At 32.4% G+C, this 18,073-nt stretch overlaps 2 protein-coding genes across 3 annotated transcripts; both read right to left on the bottom strand.

Moving 5' to 3' along the window:
* Positions 1-1,139: 1,139 nt before the first annotated feature.
* Positions 1,140-2,512, bottom strand: LOC116413806 (uncharacterized). 2 transcript variants are annotated; one of them, XR_008253209.1, is made up of 3 exons: positions 2,216-2,512; positions 1,799-1,901; positions 1,140-1,714 (listed from the first exon to the last, which is right to left on the bottom strand). XR_008253209.1 is itself a non-coding variant. In XM_031914711.2 (3 exons), exons 1-3 carry the CDS (start codon positions 2,445-2,447, stop codon positions 1,296-1,298), a joined length of 678 nt encoding a protein of 225 aa, XP_031770571.2. In that variant the 5' UTR covers positions 2,448-2,499; the 3' UTR covers positions 1,140-1,295. The 2 variants fall into 2 exon arrangements, 1 of the variants encoding a protein (XP_031770571.2); XM_031914711.2 differs by having other exon boundaries at positions 1,799-1,825; positions 2,216-2,499.
* A 2,300-nt stretch (positions 2,513-4,812) lies between these two features.
* Positions 4,813-11,299, bottom strand: LOC116413811 (uncharacterized). The gene is made up of 4 exons (XM_031914724.2): positions 11,098-11,299; positions 9,792-9,835; positions 6,813-6,954; positions 4,813-5,297 (listed from the first exon to the last, which is right to left on the bottom strand). The coding sequence occupies exons 1-4, from the start codon at positions 11,123-11,125 to the stop codon at positions 4,813-4,815; spliced, it is 699 nt and encodes a 232-aa protein (XP_031770584.1). The 5' UTR covers positions 11,126-11,299.
* Between the last annotated feature and the right edge of the window lie 6,774 nt (positions 11,300-18,073).

Below are 18,073 nucleotides of genomic sequence, written 5' to 3'. Positions count from 1 at the left end.
ACTTTCATTTTATTTAAAAAATAAAAGTAAAGCACCTGAGTCCTCAGGAATGGCAACGCATGGGGGGTATCATGGGCGAAACAGTATACTCTGTTATGTCCATGGTACTTCTCATGTCTATAGGCGACGGTTACCACTTTCCTTCAGGTGGACCGTCAGCTTGTTTGCCATTCTAAGTTGTATAAAAAAAAAGTCGAATAAGTGGACATAAGTGCAACCTAACTATAAATCATACTGAACCATAAAACTTAAGAAGATCATGAACATAATAGCAACAAACACATCATTAGAGGCATTACAACGAAACAATTCGACATACTTGTAACATTATCATTTTATTCGCATCTTTAAGGGCGGATAAAACTTCGCAATCGACTCTACGTATACCTTCATCTAACAATATTTCATCACAAACACGTGATTTCGAACAATAATAGGTATAGCACTTATGGCTCATTATTTTGCTATCGGGTACCATCGAGAAATACAATGCATGTACCTTGACATTACTTTAAAGTTTGCTCTCACAAAGATCAGCGTCTGTAATCTTGAATATACTTGACTTGAATGCCACTATAGACAAATTGATTTAATCACAGTAATTAGCCAAGTAAAAGTACAGTATTCTCATAATTTGTTATTGTTATATAATACATTTGTTATACGTACAAGTTTTTATTTCGCAATAAATCAATATCAATGTTAACAATGACATTATTGTAATAACAATTGTTAGCTATTTTTAAATAAATATTGTAAAAAATCACGAACTAGAAATATTCTTCAAATCTACATCAAGTTCAATCAACACATAATTATTTCATTTGACGGCAGAACTAGTAAGATTTTTAAATAAACGGAATTTAAATAATTCGATACCAATAATATCTTCCGCCGTATGGTCCCGACATAGAATGGACCACCCGTTCCTTTTCCGTGAGTGACGTAAGAGGCGACTAAAGAAGCTTAATGGTCGTGGAATGGGCAGCAGCATCATAAAACAATACCAAAGCCTAAACGCGGTTGCCAATCCACCTAACAAGCGTGAGAACTACTAGCAAAACTTCCTTAATTGGGAGAACCTATTTTAAAAAAATAATATAACAATAATAATATCTTTAAGAAAAGATATTTCATATAGTAAAAAGAAACTATTTATCACATGGTGTACATTTAGTTTTAAATCATTATCATTATGTGTTATTTTCAATTCCAACTGATACTCTAACATTGAATAAAAAACAATGAATTTGTACAAAGCTCTATCAGAAGCTCTAAAAACAAATTAAGAATATTTAAGTTTCATTGTGATCGCCAAAAATAAATGCATTATTTTTTTCATTAATTAAAAAGTTACTACGCCTTGGCCATTGAGTGGTGTCTCTCAACCATCTGGCTCTTCTGCCGAATTTTGATTTAAGTATTTGAAAAAAATCTCTGCTCTCTCCTTCCAATGTAGTTTCCCACGTCAAGGGCCTGTTGCATTCTTTGGGATAAGTATTCATACAAAGTTTAGTCACATTATACCGTATAGAAGGTTCAGTTACATTTACAAAATTTTGCACTTCAGTTGTCATATTAATATCCCCTTTACTCATATTTGACTGATTTGTATAATTTGTTTCCTTTACAAATGAACTCGTTATATTATGCTGAAGGATTGTTGTAATTTCGGCTTCGGTCGTAGTTATGCTTTCGTTCTTTGAAAATGGATCTGAAATATATTACAGATACTGTTTTTATTTATATTATTAGCTTGTATTAGTTATTGTATCAAACTATTAAAATAAAATTATACCTTGCACATCAAATTGTGTAGAAGTATCTGAAATATTATTTACATTATGTATGATTATTATGATTTTCTATACCTTGTAAATTATCTGATTCTGTTACACGGCCTGTGAAAGCATTATTATTAATCTTCTGTTAATCAGATACATTTTCTTACACATCTTTATTTAAAACACTAAGATTATCTTGGCCATAATACATAATATCTTCCCAAATGAATATCGTAAGTGGATTTTACAGTTCCAAAATAACTATTTGTACTGTTAATCTGATTTGTTGTAACACAACAAATTTATTTATATTTGTTAATAAATCCTTTTTTTTTTAATAATAATTATTCAATTAAAATTATTTTTACTTTATAGCAAATACATCATAAGAACTAGAAATTATATCAGCACGATAATAAATTATACTTTACCTTTTACTAAATCTTCATTAACTTGTTCCTGAGTTGTATTTGCACAACTAACATCTGAGTTTGTGATACATTTTGGCTGAGTTATTGTGGTAAAAATTGTAGTCGAGCGATTTTCTCCTCTAGTACAATTCCGCTCAAAAGCAGTAGTTTCTTCATCGGAATATAAAGACAAAATAGGATCCTTAGTAGTAGTTGATGCAGTAGATAAAGATGTAGTTTCATTTGCAACCATTGATGGAGTTGTAGAACTCGTATTGGTAGAAACTGATGTTAAAAAAGTTTCAGTAGTACTTTGTGCAGTTGATAATAAATTTATGGTACTAGTCATGTAATTGTGTGGTATTGTTAATATATCCGGTATAATATCAGTAATTTCAAGTGTGGTTATTGTAGCTATTTTCTCATCGGTACCATTTATATTTACACTACTATTAATAGTAGATATTTGATTTGAAGTACTTTCCATAGGAGAAGTATTCTCTTGTAATATATTACTTTTTTGTTTCGACAATATTTCTGTTGTAATTGAAGTGGTATTATTTGTTGTTATTACCGCTTCAGGTATATTTTTATTTTTAAATGTACTAGGTATAATCTGATCTGTAGCATTCTTTAAATAAAATGTCTCCCTTGAATTTGTTTTATTTTCTTTGGTGTTTTTGTCAACACATTCATATTTGTTAACAATTTTGTATTCTGTAATCAGGCACATATAAAATAAAACATCGTTGTATAATATTAAATAGCTTTATAATTATTAATATACAGATACCTATTGGCATACTGAATAAATATGATAACTACAGCATACCTTTTTTATAATCACAATTGTGTTCATGCATGTCGCATGCATCTAAAAATAATCGTGTGTCAAAATTTTCCATATCACTTCCACATTCAGAAATACCTGTATGATTGCATGTATATGCCAAGTAACATGGATCATCGTACTGCAAACATATATTTCAATAACAATATTTATATAATAAATACTTAAAGCTGTGATTTCTAACGAAAAAATTAACAGTTGCTACCAATTGAAACTATTGAACATGATCTTCCAGCTTTTGCTCAAACATATCAAAAATCAATATATCAGAATACGATCAGCTACCTTACCGATTAATTTATATATATGTTTTAGTATCACAGAATATAAACTTACTGATACAAAATGTTGTACCGAAGACTTAGTAAAAATTAAAGAGATGACGATTACTTTAAATGTTGCTCCAAGCACTATCGGCAATTCCATTGTATTTTTAAATGATGTAATTCCCAATACATTTTTTCATATTTCTCTAGCAAATTTATTCATAAAACTTATAACATTTTAATTTAAAATTACTATTGTTCTTTTTCAACAATCATCAATTCATCACTGTTTTAACCGTTGTAAGCATTCAAATTGTTTATTTTCCATTTATACGAAGTTTGTTTTATGGTTATTTTTACAATTACATTAACCAATAAAATATTTCGTATATTCAGTATAACACTTTTACAGAAACACTAGATTTTATTAAAGACTTTCTTCCAGGATACATTGATTTACTGGAGTAAACATCTCAAATGCTACGTTTATATCAAATTTGATGCCAAGTGACAAAAAAACTCACTTTTATATTTATAATAATAGTGTGGATCATCATAACTATACGTAATTTATTACTTCCTAGAACATATATAGGTATAATCTGCCTAAACGCTTAATGTTATTTCATGCAGGAGAAGAATAAGCTCTAGACTGGTTGCTGACAGATCGTTCGTCTTAATCAAAACATTATTCAAATCATCTATAATTTCAAGACCCGACCACCTTTTGTAAGCACTGCTGTATAATACATAGAAGTTTCATGTTACTACTGTTAATTAATTTTGTTTTCAATCTTTATGTATTATAGTTTATATTTAGATGTGCCTAGTAGATTTAGTATTTAGTATTAAATCTTACAGTATTTAAAAATGTTTTACCTGTACAATTCTCTCTCCTTTCTAAATAAAATGTTTCGGATTAGAAAGATAACAAATCTGCCGGTTTAATCTGTATTAATAAATAATTAATTTTCTCTAACCCAAAAGTCAGGATGAGATTCTTATGTTTTTCAAACTCATCGTTTCTAATAAATACCACCTACGCTTCGAACATTCACCTCTGCAGGTGATTGGAACTAAGCGTCTCAGGTCCAACAACTGAACGGTTAAAATTTTCAATATAGAATATTTGAAAACATTGCGCTATTTTGAAAACAATTCTTCCGATAGTTTTTCTATTCAAACAAGTATTAGTAATGGCAATATATATACATATATATAATATAAATAATGATTAAAAATTGTGTAAGTACTCGAGCGAGTATTAGATGAGTCTAATAACCCTAGAACTGTGGCATTCATTAGCCAATATATTAGCTCGGCTATACGACGGGGTAGTGCCGCCACATTATGCAAAAATTGTCACATTGTTGAAATTGAAATATTGTACATATTGTAATTTAATTAATGAGAATTTTATTTCCATAATTTAAATAATTATTTTTTAAGTATCTATAAATTAACATACTTTAAATAAAATTCTTTCTATTGTATTTTGTTTTTTATTTTACTAAAAATTCAGAATCATAATTTACTGGTTTTTCAGTCGCTGCTGTTGTTGAAATACCTTTAATAACTTTAAGTAATTTCTTTCCATTCCTTATAACTGATTCTTTTCTCAGTACAATTGTTTTCTTATTGCTTGTAATAATCAACGTGCTTCTTGTAACAAACATTTTCTTTTTTACGAACCCTCTCTTTCTTATCATTGACGTATACTTTTGAATCTCCTTCTTCATAATACTCTTTATTTTCCTCTTTTTTAGTATCGGGGTATACCTTCTTTTGCCTTTCAGCATATACATTGGCAAAGTAGATGACTTTATTGGTAAACTTACCATTCTTCTAGGTTGATTTCTGACTAAATTACGTTGACCCATTTTATGTTCTTGGTGGTTAGGACAAGTGGGATTAGATGGGCATGGTAGGGCGGTTGGGCAAGAAACCGGTCCAGTAAAACAATCTGAATAATTTAGTAACTCATAGTCTGAAATAGAAAGAATATGTAATAGTTTTATTACTTATTTATTTATTTATTCACTAGCGGCCCGTCCCGGCGTCACACGGGTGAACATTTTTAACATATCCCTTCACTAAAGTGATGAAAAGTATACTATAACATGTCCAGGAGTATGAAAAATAATTGTACCAAGTTTCGTTAAAATCCGTCGAGTAGTTTTTGTTTCTATAACGAACATACAGACAGAAAGACAAAAATTTTACTGATTGCATTTTTGGCATCAGTATCGATCACTAATCACCCTCTGATAGTTATTTTGGAAATTTATTTCATGTACAAAATTGACCTTTCTACAGATTTATTATAAGTATAGATTAATACATGTATGTGTATATGGCGGACTAAAAGCATTCACTCCCAGTCAACCTTAGGGAATTAGTATTTCATGTTTGATATACTAAAAAAAAAAAAACTTTAAGAAAACTAAATCTAATTGCAAATTTCACTGATGGTGATAAGTAGTTCTATTTATTTACCTTCAATTCACCTTACTAAATTAATAAAAGTTATGAAAGCGCAATTGCCTAAGTAGAGAAACATTGATGAAAGAAAGTATCTATGTATGATTTTTTTTTAGTCTCCCATCGGTATCTATTTAAAGAAATGGTCAACAACTGTGTCGTTGATACTGAATTATTTTCTCAAAGAAATATGAGTCGACGTTAAAACATTTTTAAAATCTCATATCATAAACTATTAGTTGAACGCGCCATATTAATATTAGACCATTTAACATTTTTTGACATTTTTCAGTCCATTTTGTTTGGGCTTTTTCATTTGTTTCCTTAAAAAGACGCTAATAGTACAGATTCACCTCGTGTCCTTACTAAAATTATAAATGTAAAAGTGATTTTGTTTTTTTGTTACCACTTACCGCCTTAATGACTTAACCAATCACTATGAAATTCAATATATAGGCAGTATATGTATATATGGATGTATCTCTTGGGATATATCATTACCATCATTTCAGCCATTATCCGTCCACTGCTGGGCATAAGCCTTCCCCATAGACTATAAAGAACAGCCACCTGCATCCACTGACTCCCTGTAACGTATGTCAGGTCGTCACTCTATCTAGTGGCAGATCATCCTACACTGCGTTTACCCGTACGTGGTCGCCACTCAAGAACCTTTCTTACCCATCGATTGTCGGTTCTTCGAGCTATGTGACCAGCCCACTTCAGCTTGCTTATCCTTTGGGCTATGTCGATTATTTTGGTTCTTTTGCGGACATCCCCGTTTCAGATTCTATCACGCAAAGAGACTCCGAGCATAGCCCTCTTCATAGCACGGAATCTTCTCAATAGATCGAGAACAAGGGCTACTTTAATCTCGATCAATAAACATACGCCGGTTGCTAGGAAAGACTAGTATAGAATAAAAGTGAATCATACTTATTGTGAATGAGAATTAGTGGAGGAAGAAAAAATTCTATGTTAATCCTAATATTGGAACAAAGATAAGGCAATCAAGACTCACGTTTATCATTATCGCAAGAGAACTCCAACATATCACATTTGTCAGTGAAGAGTCTGAGCGTTCCGTTCTCACCCCTCTCGCGGCCGCATTCCGGTATCCAAGTGTGATTACATAAATCTGCCAGAATACACATGCTTAGTGGCTGAAACGGAACGTAACACAAAAATCCTTTATACATAACCCCTGATCATCAATACTGTAGATGTATAATAATATATTATATCAAACTGGGATCACAACATAAAGAATTATTTGTGGTGGGGTCTTATTTGTAATTAGTTTCCTTATTATAATTATTTGACAATCATTAATCAACAAAAATTACTGTTTTTCTAAATAAACAAAACTACACTTTATCATTTAAAATTAACATTCCAATTGCATCGGTATTTTTACAATTTTAGATCGTATTTTTTTTAATAGTCGGACGATGGCCGTATTTAAATTCTGTTTTAGTTCGTGGAGTGTTATCTAGGTGGTATTGATGATCGAAGGTCACACGGAATTTGCATTAAATTATGTAATTTACGAGGAAAAAACTACGTAATTTTTAACTAATTTGTCCTTAAAAATACAATAGATTTTAGAATCTAATCTTTTTTTGAAGTAAGTAAAAATACCAAGTTTCATAGATATGATGCACAATAACTGTAATAGATACAGCAGTATAAAGTCTATGGTCACGTTAAGATTTTCAACCCCTCTACTTATATACCACAGAATATATATAACTTTATATATATATATATATATTTCATTAATTCTGACCTTACGCAGTGTTCATCCAACTCGGTGCTAACCTTGTTAAGCTACTTTTGTACGTAACGATGTTTACTGACTTGGGATATCTTAGTGTGTTCGTCGACTCTTGATACTGACTGTACTTACTATTATATAGGAAACTATAACGCGTATCTATCTATCTCAATTTACACCGCATTTATTTTATCTGTCAATTTTCATTTTCATTTCTAACGAGGAAAAGGAACTTGGTACAACTTCGCTAAGAGGCATCGTATTAATGTACACTCGGGATGCACTTTTAAATAGAATAAATAATGTCTAGTTTGTTACATATTCCACATATTTAAAAAAAGAAGGTACTCAATTCTATTATTTGATGTATTTTTTTCTGTTCGTTACCTCTTAACTCTGTTAATTCTAAACCGATTTCAAAAAATATTTTCCGTCACAATAGATGTACTTACAGTTTGGTCCTATAGAAATTTAATTAATATAGAAATTTTACTAGAGGGAGACTTTGTACAAAAGTCAATTGCTTGGGTACCTCTGTCCCCTTCGTGTTTCAACCGTAAAGCAGTTGTGTTTGCATGGCTGTGTTTCGGTTTGAAGGGTGGGATATGGCGTGAATTTACTGGGTACAGAGGAATAACACCTGAGTCCTCAGGAATAGCAACGCATGGGGGGTATCATTGGCGAAACAGTATACTCTGTTATGTCCATGGTACTGCTCATGTCTATAGGCGACGGTTACCACTTTCCATCAGTTGGGCCGTCAGCTTGTTTGCCATTCTAAGTTGTATAAAAAAACTTATCAAAATCGGTCCAGTAGTTTAATTTTAAAATTATTATAACTGGTTTTACTAAAGTTGAAGTCGGTGTAATTTGAAACACAATCTTAAATTCTTAACTTAATTTATATTCAATACAAAAACCACTGAGATTGTCGAGTTTGTTCCATTGAAATCTTTGTAGATTTAAGCTATTAATTATTTAACACTCATTCTGAACTGATTTTAATAATTATTTTTTAAATCGTTATTCAGTTTACTCATGTATTTGTGCCCAATTATTTTATGACGATTGAAACCGCCGTAATTATTTACAGAACAAGAAATTTAACCAAGTCTTTTTTATAAACACAAGATTCCACATTTCAATAGTTTCTATCTAATTTGTCTATAAAATATCTAGTCTTTCATTAATGTGATCATGTTTTCTTTCTCTTATAACCATTAAAATAAATACATGACATAATGTATTTATTTTAATGCTTATAAAATTTACTCCCGTATGAGTTTACAATAATTTTGCCACGTATCGGGTTTTTTATGGAATATATACAATTTTATTTAGGAGACTAAGTAAACAAGTAGTAAAAATGCAATAGCATAGTGCACAAGAAGAAAAAAATTATATGATTATGCCAAGCGACTTGGCCAGAAGGAGACTTTGTACAAAAAATCTTGTACCTTGCATGGGCACCTAGTCCCATTCGTGTTTCTACCGTGAAGCAGCTGTGTTTGCATAGCTGTGTTTCGGTTTGAAGGGTGAAATATGGCAGTGAATATACTGGGTACAGAGGAATAACACTCTAAAATGGAAGTACCATTACGTTATTAGACGCTGGTACACGCCTAAAAATACTAAAAATATATATTTTTAAAAATAATTCGAATATAACATTCGAATAGAACATAAGTTGTGAGAACATTTATTATTATAAATGTTCTCTAATAAGGTAATCAGATTTGTAGACTATTGCCACTGTAAATCGACATACCTTCGCACTTTCCGCTGAGCTGATTAATATCATTATCCTCATATTAGCCGTTAACTGTCCACTGCTGAACATAAATCTCCCCTTCAGGGGGTTTTGCCAGTAGTTGCTACGCTTGGTAGGCGGTTTGACACCACAGTTAGTCTTTGGTGATGTAAGAAAGACGCTGCTGCCATCCCTCAACTATTAAGTTCCCTTAATCGCCTCTTACGACCCTCGAGAAAAGGAAGGTATGGGTATGGTATGCTCATTCTATACCGGGACCACACGGCAATATACGACACACAATATTTATTTATTTATTTGTTTATTTATAATATGTATATTTACAATATAAAAATAATAATACCCAAAAACTCACTAACACAAGCTCAATAAATATTTATATAAATCGTAGGCACATGGAAATAATCAGCAAATCCCAATAGAAAACCGTATTGAATTATTAAACATCTTACCCAAATAAAATGTTGATTTGTTGGTAACGGGATGAAGAGGGTTACTGCGAACAGAAAAATGTGATATGAACTTACTAAATTAAAATTTTTACGCTTAATATACATAAGTTTGTTTCAGTAGAGCCTTATTGAAAAATATCATCGTCATCATCATATCAGCCTTTAACTGTCCACTGCTGAACATAAGCCTCCCCCTTAGCCAGTAAATGCTATGCTTAGCAGACAAGGAGGACTTAGGAGGCAAACGAGCATGCGGCTCACCTGATGGTAAGTGACTACCGCCCCCCATGATTACCCACAACACCAACGGCATTGCAGGTGTGCTGCCTGCCTTTTAAAAAGGAATATGCTCTTTTCTTGAAGGTTATGTTGTCGTCGGTTCGGTTCGGAAATACTGCTGCTGGAAGTTGATTCCAAAGAGTGGTTGTGCGTGGGAGAAAATACCTTGAAAAACGCACGGTGGAGGACCGTCACTTATCCAGATAGTTGGGATGAAATTTTAGATTATGGCGCGCTGTCGGCCTTTTAAAAAGGATTGTTGAATGTTTAAATTTTTTTCCAACTTCATTTGTAATATTGCAACAACACATGATTACTTTTAAATTGAAACAGACTATACTTACCTATTTCCTTCTTAATATTATAAATTTGTACACAATGATTGGATGTTAGTGTTTGATGTTTGAGCAACAATATAAAACACGCCGTAGATTAAAATACGTGATACTTTTTATCCTAATATACACGGGCAAAGTCTCGGGAAATATCTAGTCAACTGTTACTTTAATAGATAATAATGTTTATAATGGCAATAGCTAATTTAAATTTGGATTTACAGTAGTAAAGTTATTGTATACTTTAAAATGTCACTTTAGTAAAATGGACTCTTACACGCACATCGACATTTTTCTTGTAAATCAATGGCATTAGACATATCGAATGATACCTCATTTATCAAAATCGTTTAAGCCGTTAAAGTTGAGAATACTTAGCGATATATATACGTATACATTTACATATATGATGTATTATTTACACTCATCCACGAAATCTCTTTACGAAATTTTGTAACGATGTATGCAAGGATGGAAGTTTGTTACTCTTTCACGCAAAAACTACTGAACAAATTAGAGTAAAATTTGGTTCACAAGTAAACTTTATCCTAATTTAATACGTAGGATATTTCATAGGTATACTAATTAACTTGAGTGAAACCGCAGGATACAGCTTATCAAAAATAAAGATTTTTGAGTATTATATTAACTTACCTTATAATACACTTTATTAAAACTTCTTATATACTTACCTATTATAAAGACGCAATAATGTAACATAGTCTTATATACATTGTAAAAAAAAAAGTAAAGCAGTTAATTCATAAAAACTATAATAAAAATCATAATTCTTTCTACACTAACGTTTGTATAATTCTTGCAACATATTTCCTAGTAAATACAATATCGAAAAATCAATTTGTTCCATTGAATATTTTCACGTTAAAGTGGATTAGGTTGGGCCAATAAAAACATGGTTAGCTTATTCGATAAATACAACTCAAGTTAAATTGAAAATAAAATATGATTTTCCTCAATATAAATATTTTTACGCGAATGCCAACAAAAAAGGCATTTGGGATATGGTAGTTAAGTTTTGCAGGTATAACACTTTAGTCCTCAGGAATGGTAAAGCATGTGGGATACCATGGGCATTACAGGATATGTTATGAGGTTGCCTGGAAGAGATCTATTTAGCGATAAGGCCATCCATTGTAGCCTCTTTATCTTGTTTTTATAAAGTAAAGTTTATGTAATTAAATATTTATTTTGTTTGTGTACATACTGTTAGGAATACACAGAAGAGAACAACAAAAAGTTTTCATTCCTTCATTTATTCATTTATGGGTGACAGTTACCACTTGCTATCACGTGAGCAATGGGCGACGCTATCGAACTTGCTTGCGATTTCGATTTAATTAAAAAAATAAATGTAATTGAAGCAAATATTTTTCTGACGTATTTAGATGTTCAAATTTTGGCTCACAAGCCTTGTGTAACTTATGTATCTGAAAACCTATTCCTACATTCACTATAAAAGAACATATTCCTTTTAAAAAAAGCTGGTAACATACCTGCAGTTCCTCCAGTGTTGCGTTTGCTTATGAATGGTGGTAGTAAATAAAACTACAGGACCTAATAAAAATGAACGACAGTGACTCTTACATAAAGGTATGCCCTACAGTTAAATATCACCCGCATATAGAAACAGCATATATTATGTAAGTAGGTTTATATGTCCCGTTTAGTCTACGTGGATTCAATATAAACACAATTAAGCACCCACCTACCTACAATCAAACTGTAATTTACTGTAAATCTAAAATGGAATGTATTTCGAAACTTATGTGAATTACTTTATTTTATTTATTAAATTATTTATTGTAAATAAATAATTTGCTCAATAGATGACCTGACTATATGAGTCTACATAAATACCTATGTTTCTACATGACTATATTTTAAAATGTGAAATGTAATAGTGAGATTATATAGTAGATTCAAAGTAGGGGTAGGTATATATTACCTATAGATATATCTATATATTCGTCCAATAACGAATACTTTTAAAGTCTGTTATCGAAAAAATAATATTGGAAAACATACTTTTAACGTATTTGAAAATAAATAGATATCCGAGCGATATAGGCGATATCGAAATGGTTGGTGACCTTTTTCCGGCATGAATGTCCCGGGAAACCGAATATATAGATATAAGATCGGAATCCATATTACCCATGCTTAGTTCAGAGGTATTACACCATGTATTCTGTGATACCTATGGTGCCGTTTCTGACTATAAACTAAATTACTACTTTCCAACAGATGGAGTGCCAGCTCTTTACTATTCCGAGTTCCTTCAAAAATTACAAAGTAATTATAATTGAAAGGATCTAATATTATAAATGTGAAAGTTTGTAAAAATATCATCATCACATCATCCTTCAACTGTCCACTGCTGAACATAAACCGCCCCCTTGGAGGGTTTCGCCAGTAGTTGCCACGCTTGGCAGGTATATTGGCAACTGCAGTTAGGCTTTGGAGATGTTTTAAAACGGACGCTGGAACCTATCGCTCGCCCTCCCTTAGTCACCTCATACGACATCCACGGGAAAGGAAGGGATGGCCTTATTTATGCCAGGACCACCGACTATGTTATAAAAATATAAGTTGCATGAATGTGAGTGAAATTTGGTATATGGCAAGACATCCTATATTACATCCTAAATTAATACATACATATGATATTGTCTCACTTAATTCATACAGACTAAGTAAGTAAGTAAGTAAGACTAAGACATGCGGAATATAACTAGTTAATTTATAAAAAGCACATAATACTGAACTTGCCCATATTTCGTTGGAAAGAAATTAAATTAGAACAAAGTTTAGGCCGGAATTGTACCCACGCGACGACCACCGGTATTACAAGCCGAGATAGTAAACCACAAGGTCACTTTGCTTTTGTTATATGACTAGTTTTTATTCACCACTTCGTTCACTTAATTATAATCCGTACCCTCTTTTAGAATTCAAACTAAGCACATGGCAAATTTTATCAGTATTAGTACAGCATTTAACTTATTAAATCTAAGACCGGTAAGTTAAATTCATTGATGAAAAAAGAGTTCTCATAAAAGCACCAAATAAGATAATATAAGATAATAAATGCTGTTATAATCATAGCAAATTAATAGATAACCAATAATATCCCATATTACTATAATCACGGAAATCATTATAGTTCCGGAAATGATCGAGAGCAATGGACCTGCGCATGCGCGATCAATGTCAACCGCGAGGTAAACTGGTTCTGATCTGCCTCAGCATAAATATTTGCAAATCTTCATGTCAATATATTTTTTTATTTAATTAATAGGCTGTAAGTAAGTATCTACTTTATAATAAACTTGCAGTATGCCATGACTATGCACTATTTTATTGTATGTACGGTACTCGTCATCTTTATTTCCGATTCTGTTTAAAATTTCGATAAATATAGCATACTTTTTCGTTTTAAGAGTAATTTTGAAAAATCCTTTCTTAACCATTTAACTTTTAAGAGGAAAATTCAATTGCTATATCCTATATCCAGTAATATTGTCAGTAGTTAGTCACTTCTATTTTCTATCAATTTGTAACATCATTGTCTTATCTAATCGATTCTTCGAACTATGTGGTCAGCACAATAATTTTAGTTACTATGTTCAAGTAAAAATAAAACGTTTTCATGATATTATTACCACTGAAATAACAATTAAGTACGTTTTGTATCGTAAATAAAAAAAAATGCCACTGTCCTACCAAAATATAACTATTTTGGAAAAAAATTGTAGCCAGTATCACTCGAAAATACGTAAGGAATCTAACGATACCATATACTCAAATTTGTGCATGCAGGCATTTATAATGATGGAAAAGAAACTGAAACATATATGTGTACCCTAAAAATATTATAGTCGTGTAACAAGCTTACGTCTCGCCGGATGTTGTAATGTCATGTTATTTTATTATTATTTCAGCCATTAACTGTCTACTGCTAAACATAAGCCTTCCCCATAAGGGGAGGGTTGCCACGCTTGGCATCAATACTTATAATAAATCTGTAGAGAGGTCAATTCTGTACATTAAATATATTTCCAAAATAACTATCGGGGGGTGATTAGTGATCGATACTGATGCCAAAAATGCAATTAGTAAAATTTTTGTCTGTCTGTTTGTCTCTGTATGTTCGTTATAGAAACAAAAACTACTCGACGGATTTTAGCGAAACTTGGTACAATTATTCTTCATACTCCTGGGCAGGTTATAGTATACTTTTCATCACGTTACGATCAATAGGAGCAGAGCAGTGAAGGGAAATGTTGGGAAAACGGGAGAAGTTACTCCATTTTTAAGCTTCCGTCACGTGTGCAGACTTAATGGCCACTTTTTAAAATGTAAAAACGTCCACCCGTGCGACGTCGGGAAAGGCCGCTAGTACTTTAATAAAAATATCATAACTACCCATCAATATATCGCTATTAAGCACGGTAATATTAAGAAGACAGGTATCGGTCTACTATATTTTCCTAACAATAAATATAATTTAATATTTAAACAATATACCTTTATATATAATGAATAAAATATAGCAAGTTTTTTATTTATAAAATATAAACGTAATTAAAATAAATAATAAATGCCACTCTTGTTATTAAATAGACAAAGTATTAATTAACTCTGACATTTACCTTTAATTTTCGTAAACCCACACATCAGTTATTCTGTTTATACAGACACAAAAATTTTATATAGCTACATAAATTATATTCTTTTTTTTTTTATCTTAAAATACAAAACCTACTCGAAACTGACAGCCTAAAGATATTAACAGAACTCTTCGTAGTATCCGCAGGTACCATTCTTAATCTATGATGGTACCCCTCATCCCCTCACACATTCCTAAGAACTAATTACTCTGTAGCCAAAATTTTGTTGTCATATTCTATCCATCAAATTTATTACACTCACACAAGAACAAATACGTAGCGGCAGAGATTCCAGTGGGACAGAAGTGCTTGAACAGACGTACAATCTCTCTCTAAAAATAACATGACTTGGATTTCAAGTTGATAATAATAATAAAAACTGTCATATAATGTCAACTTTTCTGCCAAGTTAGGTTTATACCCTATTTTATACTATTAATTTAAAATTGTGTCACCCACCAAAAAAAGTCTACATTAATTGTGGCAAAGGTATTTATTTTGATTTAAAACTAAACTACTAAAATGATTTTGATAAAATTTCTATGGAAGTAAGATCCTTTTAGACAGAAAAATAATTTGTAACTAACGAAATTATGAGGTGAAAAACATAATAAAAATACAACAGAACTGAAAACCTCTTTCTTTTTGAAGTCGATTAAAAAGCAGTTAACGCTTCTTTTTGAAAGAGTGGAGAGATTTTTTCAATGTCGGCAACGCGCATAATGTTCCTTGTATTGCAAGCATTCGTAGGCTACGGTAACCGCCTACCATCAGGTAGACCGTATACTTGTTTGCCACCTCAGTAGTATAAATAAAAAAGGATCAGTTTGAAAGTACAACGATCATTTGAAAAAAACAAAGATCATTTGATAGTAGAGTTGCTATCAAATGATCTTTGTTTTTTTCTAGAGTTTAAGTAGAGTTATTTAAAATCTAGGCCTAGTTAGGGCTCTAAATAGCATACCTCTATATATAGGACTCTATAGTCTCAGAATGGGACAAAAGTACCGATGCAGAAGACGTGTTAGTCTTACTGAAATTTGGTCCAAATTAAAGTTTTTATTGTGGAGCAAAATCTTAAAATATTATTGTTTTCTAGAAATTTCCTTTTCTTTAAGCAATCTTCATGGATAAGTCTTTACGTTAAATAGTAGGAGTATAGCTGGCTAGTTCATTAAATAAAGGTCGCGGGAAAAAGCCAGTGCAATTTCCGTCCAATTTCCAGTTGAATTATAAACGCTTTTTCACTTCTCTGAGGAGAAATTAAGTTCATTATATTCATTATGACATCCAGCTAGCGCCCACGCGTTTAGGGATCATAAATACTTCGGCACGGATCCAAACTATTCCAGACATACCTATTTCGGACTGTGACTTTTCAACTAGTTCGAAGTTCTAAATTCCAATAATTCCGGCATTGATAGATTTTTATACAATATTCACGTCTCCACTTCTTAAGAAGGGACTTAAACTAACTCCCGGCAGAAGCACAGTAAGCCAGGATTTAGGGCCCCAGGGGGAGAAACCGGTGTACTATGCGGGCAGTATGCAGGAGCACCGCTTTTTACATCTTTCCCGGAAAAGAGCTACCTCGGAGTCCCAACGGTCTGAGGTATTATTATTATTAATGTTTATTGCCCATGAATTTGTCCCCTAAAACGGAGTAAAAAAAGTATAAATGCTTTCTTTCTCAATCCCAAACACTACGTACGAGTATATACCAAATTTAATAAAATATATACAAAAGCAGCATACTTCACGGTTATTCTAATATTAATGATTACAAGATTATGAACAAAGAAAAAATTTCTTCCACATTTACAATTTACTAATGATTGAACCTGACCCGTCTCGTGCTAAACATACGAGATAATCATATCAGCCTTTAACTGTCCACTGCTGAACATAGGCCTACTTCATAAGAAGGGTTTTTTTAATAGCTGATAATGGAATGGTAACCCCGCTCGCGCTATCGGTATACACCGGCGGGGCACCAGTGAAGGATGATAGGTGAGGATAAAGCAGGTCAGTTAGCCCATCGTGAGAAATTCAACAAGAATTGTTCACGATAGTTTCCAGGGGGAACCACGTGGAGGTCGACCTATAGGGCATATTGCTAGCAATGGGACGGTCAAACTCCATTGCTAATAATCCCTCCCCCCCCCCCAAGAAGGGGTTTTCTCAATAAATTGGCAACCGCATTAGGTTTTTAGTAATGTTCTAATAGGGACACTGAGGAGCATAAGAGATGGATAGATAATATAAGTTATATTTCTCGCTAATAATATAACTTAATATATTATCAATGAGGCTATAGAGAAAAGAATTTTAAAATTGGTTAAGTAGTTTTGTACTTTATCCATTAATAACAAACAATAAATCAAATCTTTTCTCTTTATAATATTAATATAGATTAAGAGTAAGAATTACCTATACTTGACATCAGTCAATATATACGAGGTCTGTCCGGAAAGTTCGTATAAAAGTGTTCTGGAATGCGAGAAAGAGGAGTGGGGAGGCCAGGTAAGCGCAGGACCCCTTCCTTATGTCCCTAACAATGCTTCAGTTCTGGTCTGACCGCCGTGCGGTGCGAACTGGCTTGTCACGCCATCTGTGAAGTTACCTCTTAACGAAACCCCGTCGGCATGGAGCCCGCTTCCGTTGAAGAGCAGCGCGTCGTAATCAAGAGAATGGTGACTTTTTGAACCGAGTCATCACTGGAGATGAGTCTTGGTTCTACGAATTTGATGTCGAATTAAAATCCCAAAGCAAAGAGTGGAAGACATCCGGGGAACCACGAACAAAAAAATCAAGAAAATCCCGCTCAAATGTCAAGACAATGTTGATTGTTTTTTTCGATGTTCGGGGGATTGTCCATCAAGAATTCGTCCCTCCAGGCCAGACAGTTGATGGAAAATTCTACGTCGATGTGCTCAGACGCCTCAAAGCTCGTGTGGCACGAGTTCGTCCAGAATTG

This window comes from Galleria mellonella, unplaced genomic scaffold (genome assembly GCF_026898425.1).
Source record: "Galleria mellonella isolate WM207_F2 unplaced genomic scaffold, CSIRO_AGI_GalMel_v1 utg40, whole genome shotgun sequence".
In the NCBI taxonomy this organism is placed as follows: Eukaryota; Metazoa; Arthropoda; class Insecta; order Lepidoptera; family Pyralidae; genus Galleria; species Galleria mellonella.
This window is presented reverse-complemented; position numbering and strand designations above follow the sequence as displayed.

Bases quoted from the DNA above. Each gene is read 5' to 3' on its own strand.
- LOC116413806 (XM_031914711.2), bottom strand. From the start codon at position 2,447: ATGGTTGCAAATGAAACTACATCTTTATCTACTGCATCAACTACTACT. The intron at 1,826-2,215 runs GTAAAGTATAAT...ATAATATTTCAG, and splicing joins TAATGAAGATTTAGTAAAAG to ATACTTCTACACAATTTGAT. The intron at 1,715-1,798 runs GTATAATTTTAT...AATATATTTCAG, and splicing joins TACACAATTTGATGTGCAAG to ATCCATTTTCAAAGAACGAA.
- LOC116413811 (XM_031914724.2), bottom strand. From the start codon at position 11,125: ATGTTACATTATTGCGTCTTTATAATAG. The intron at 9,836-11,097 runs GTAAGTATATAA...TTCTGTTCGCAG, and splicing joins TTATTGCGTCTTTATAATAG to TAACCCTCTTCATCCCGTTA. The intron at 5,298-6,812 runs GTGAGTCTTGAT...TTTCTATTTCAG, and splicing joins CTCTTGCGATAATGATAAAC to ACTATGAGTTACTAAATTAT.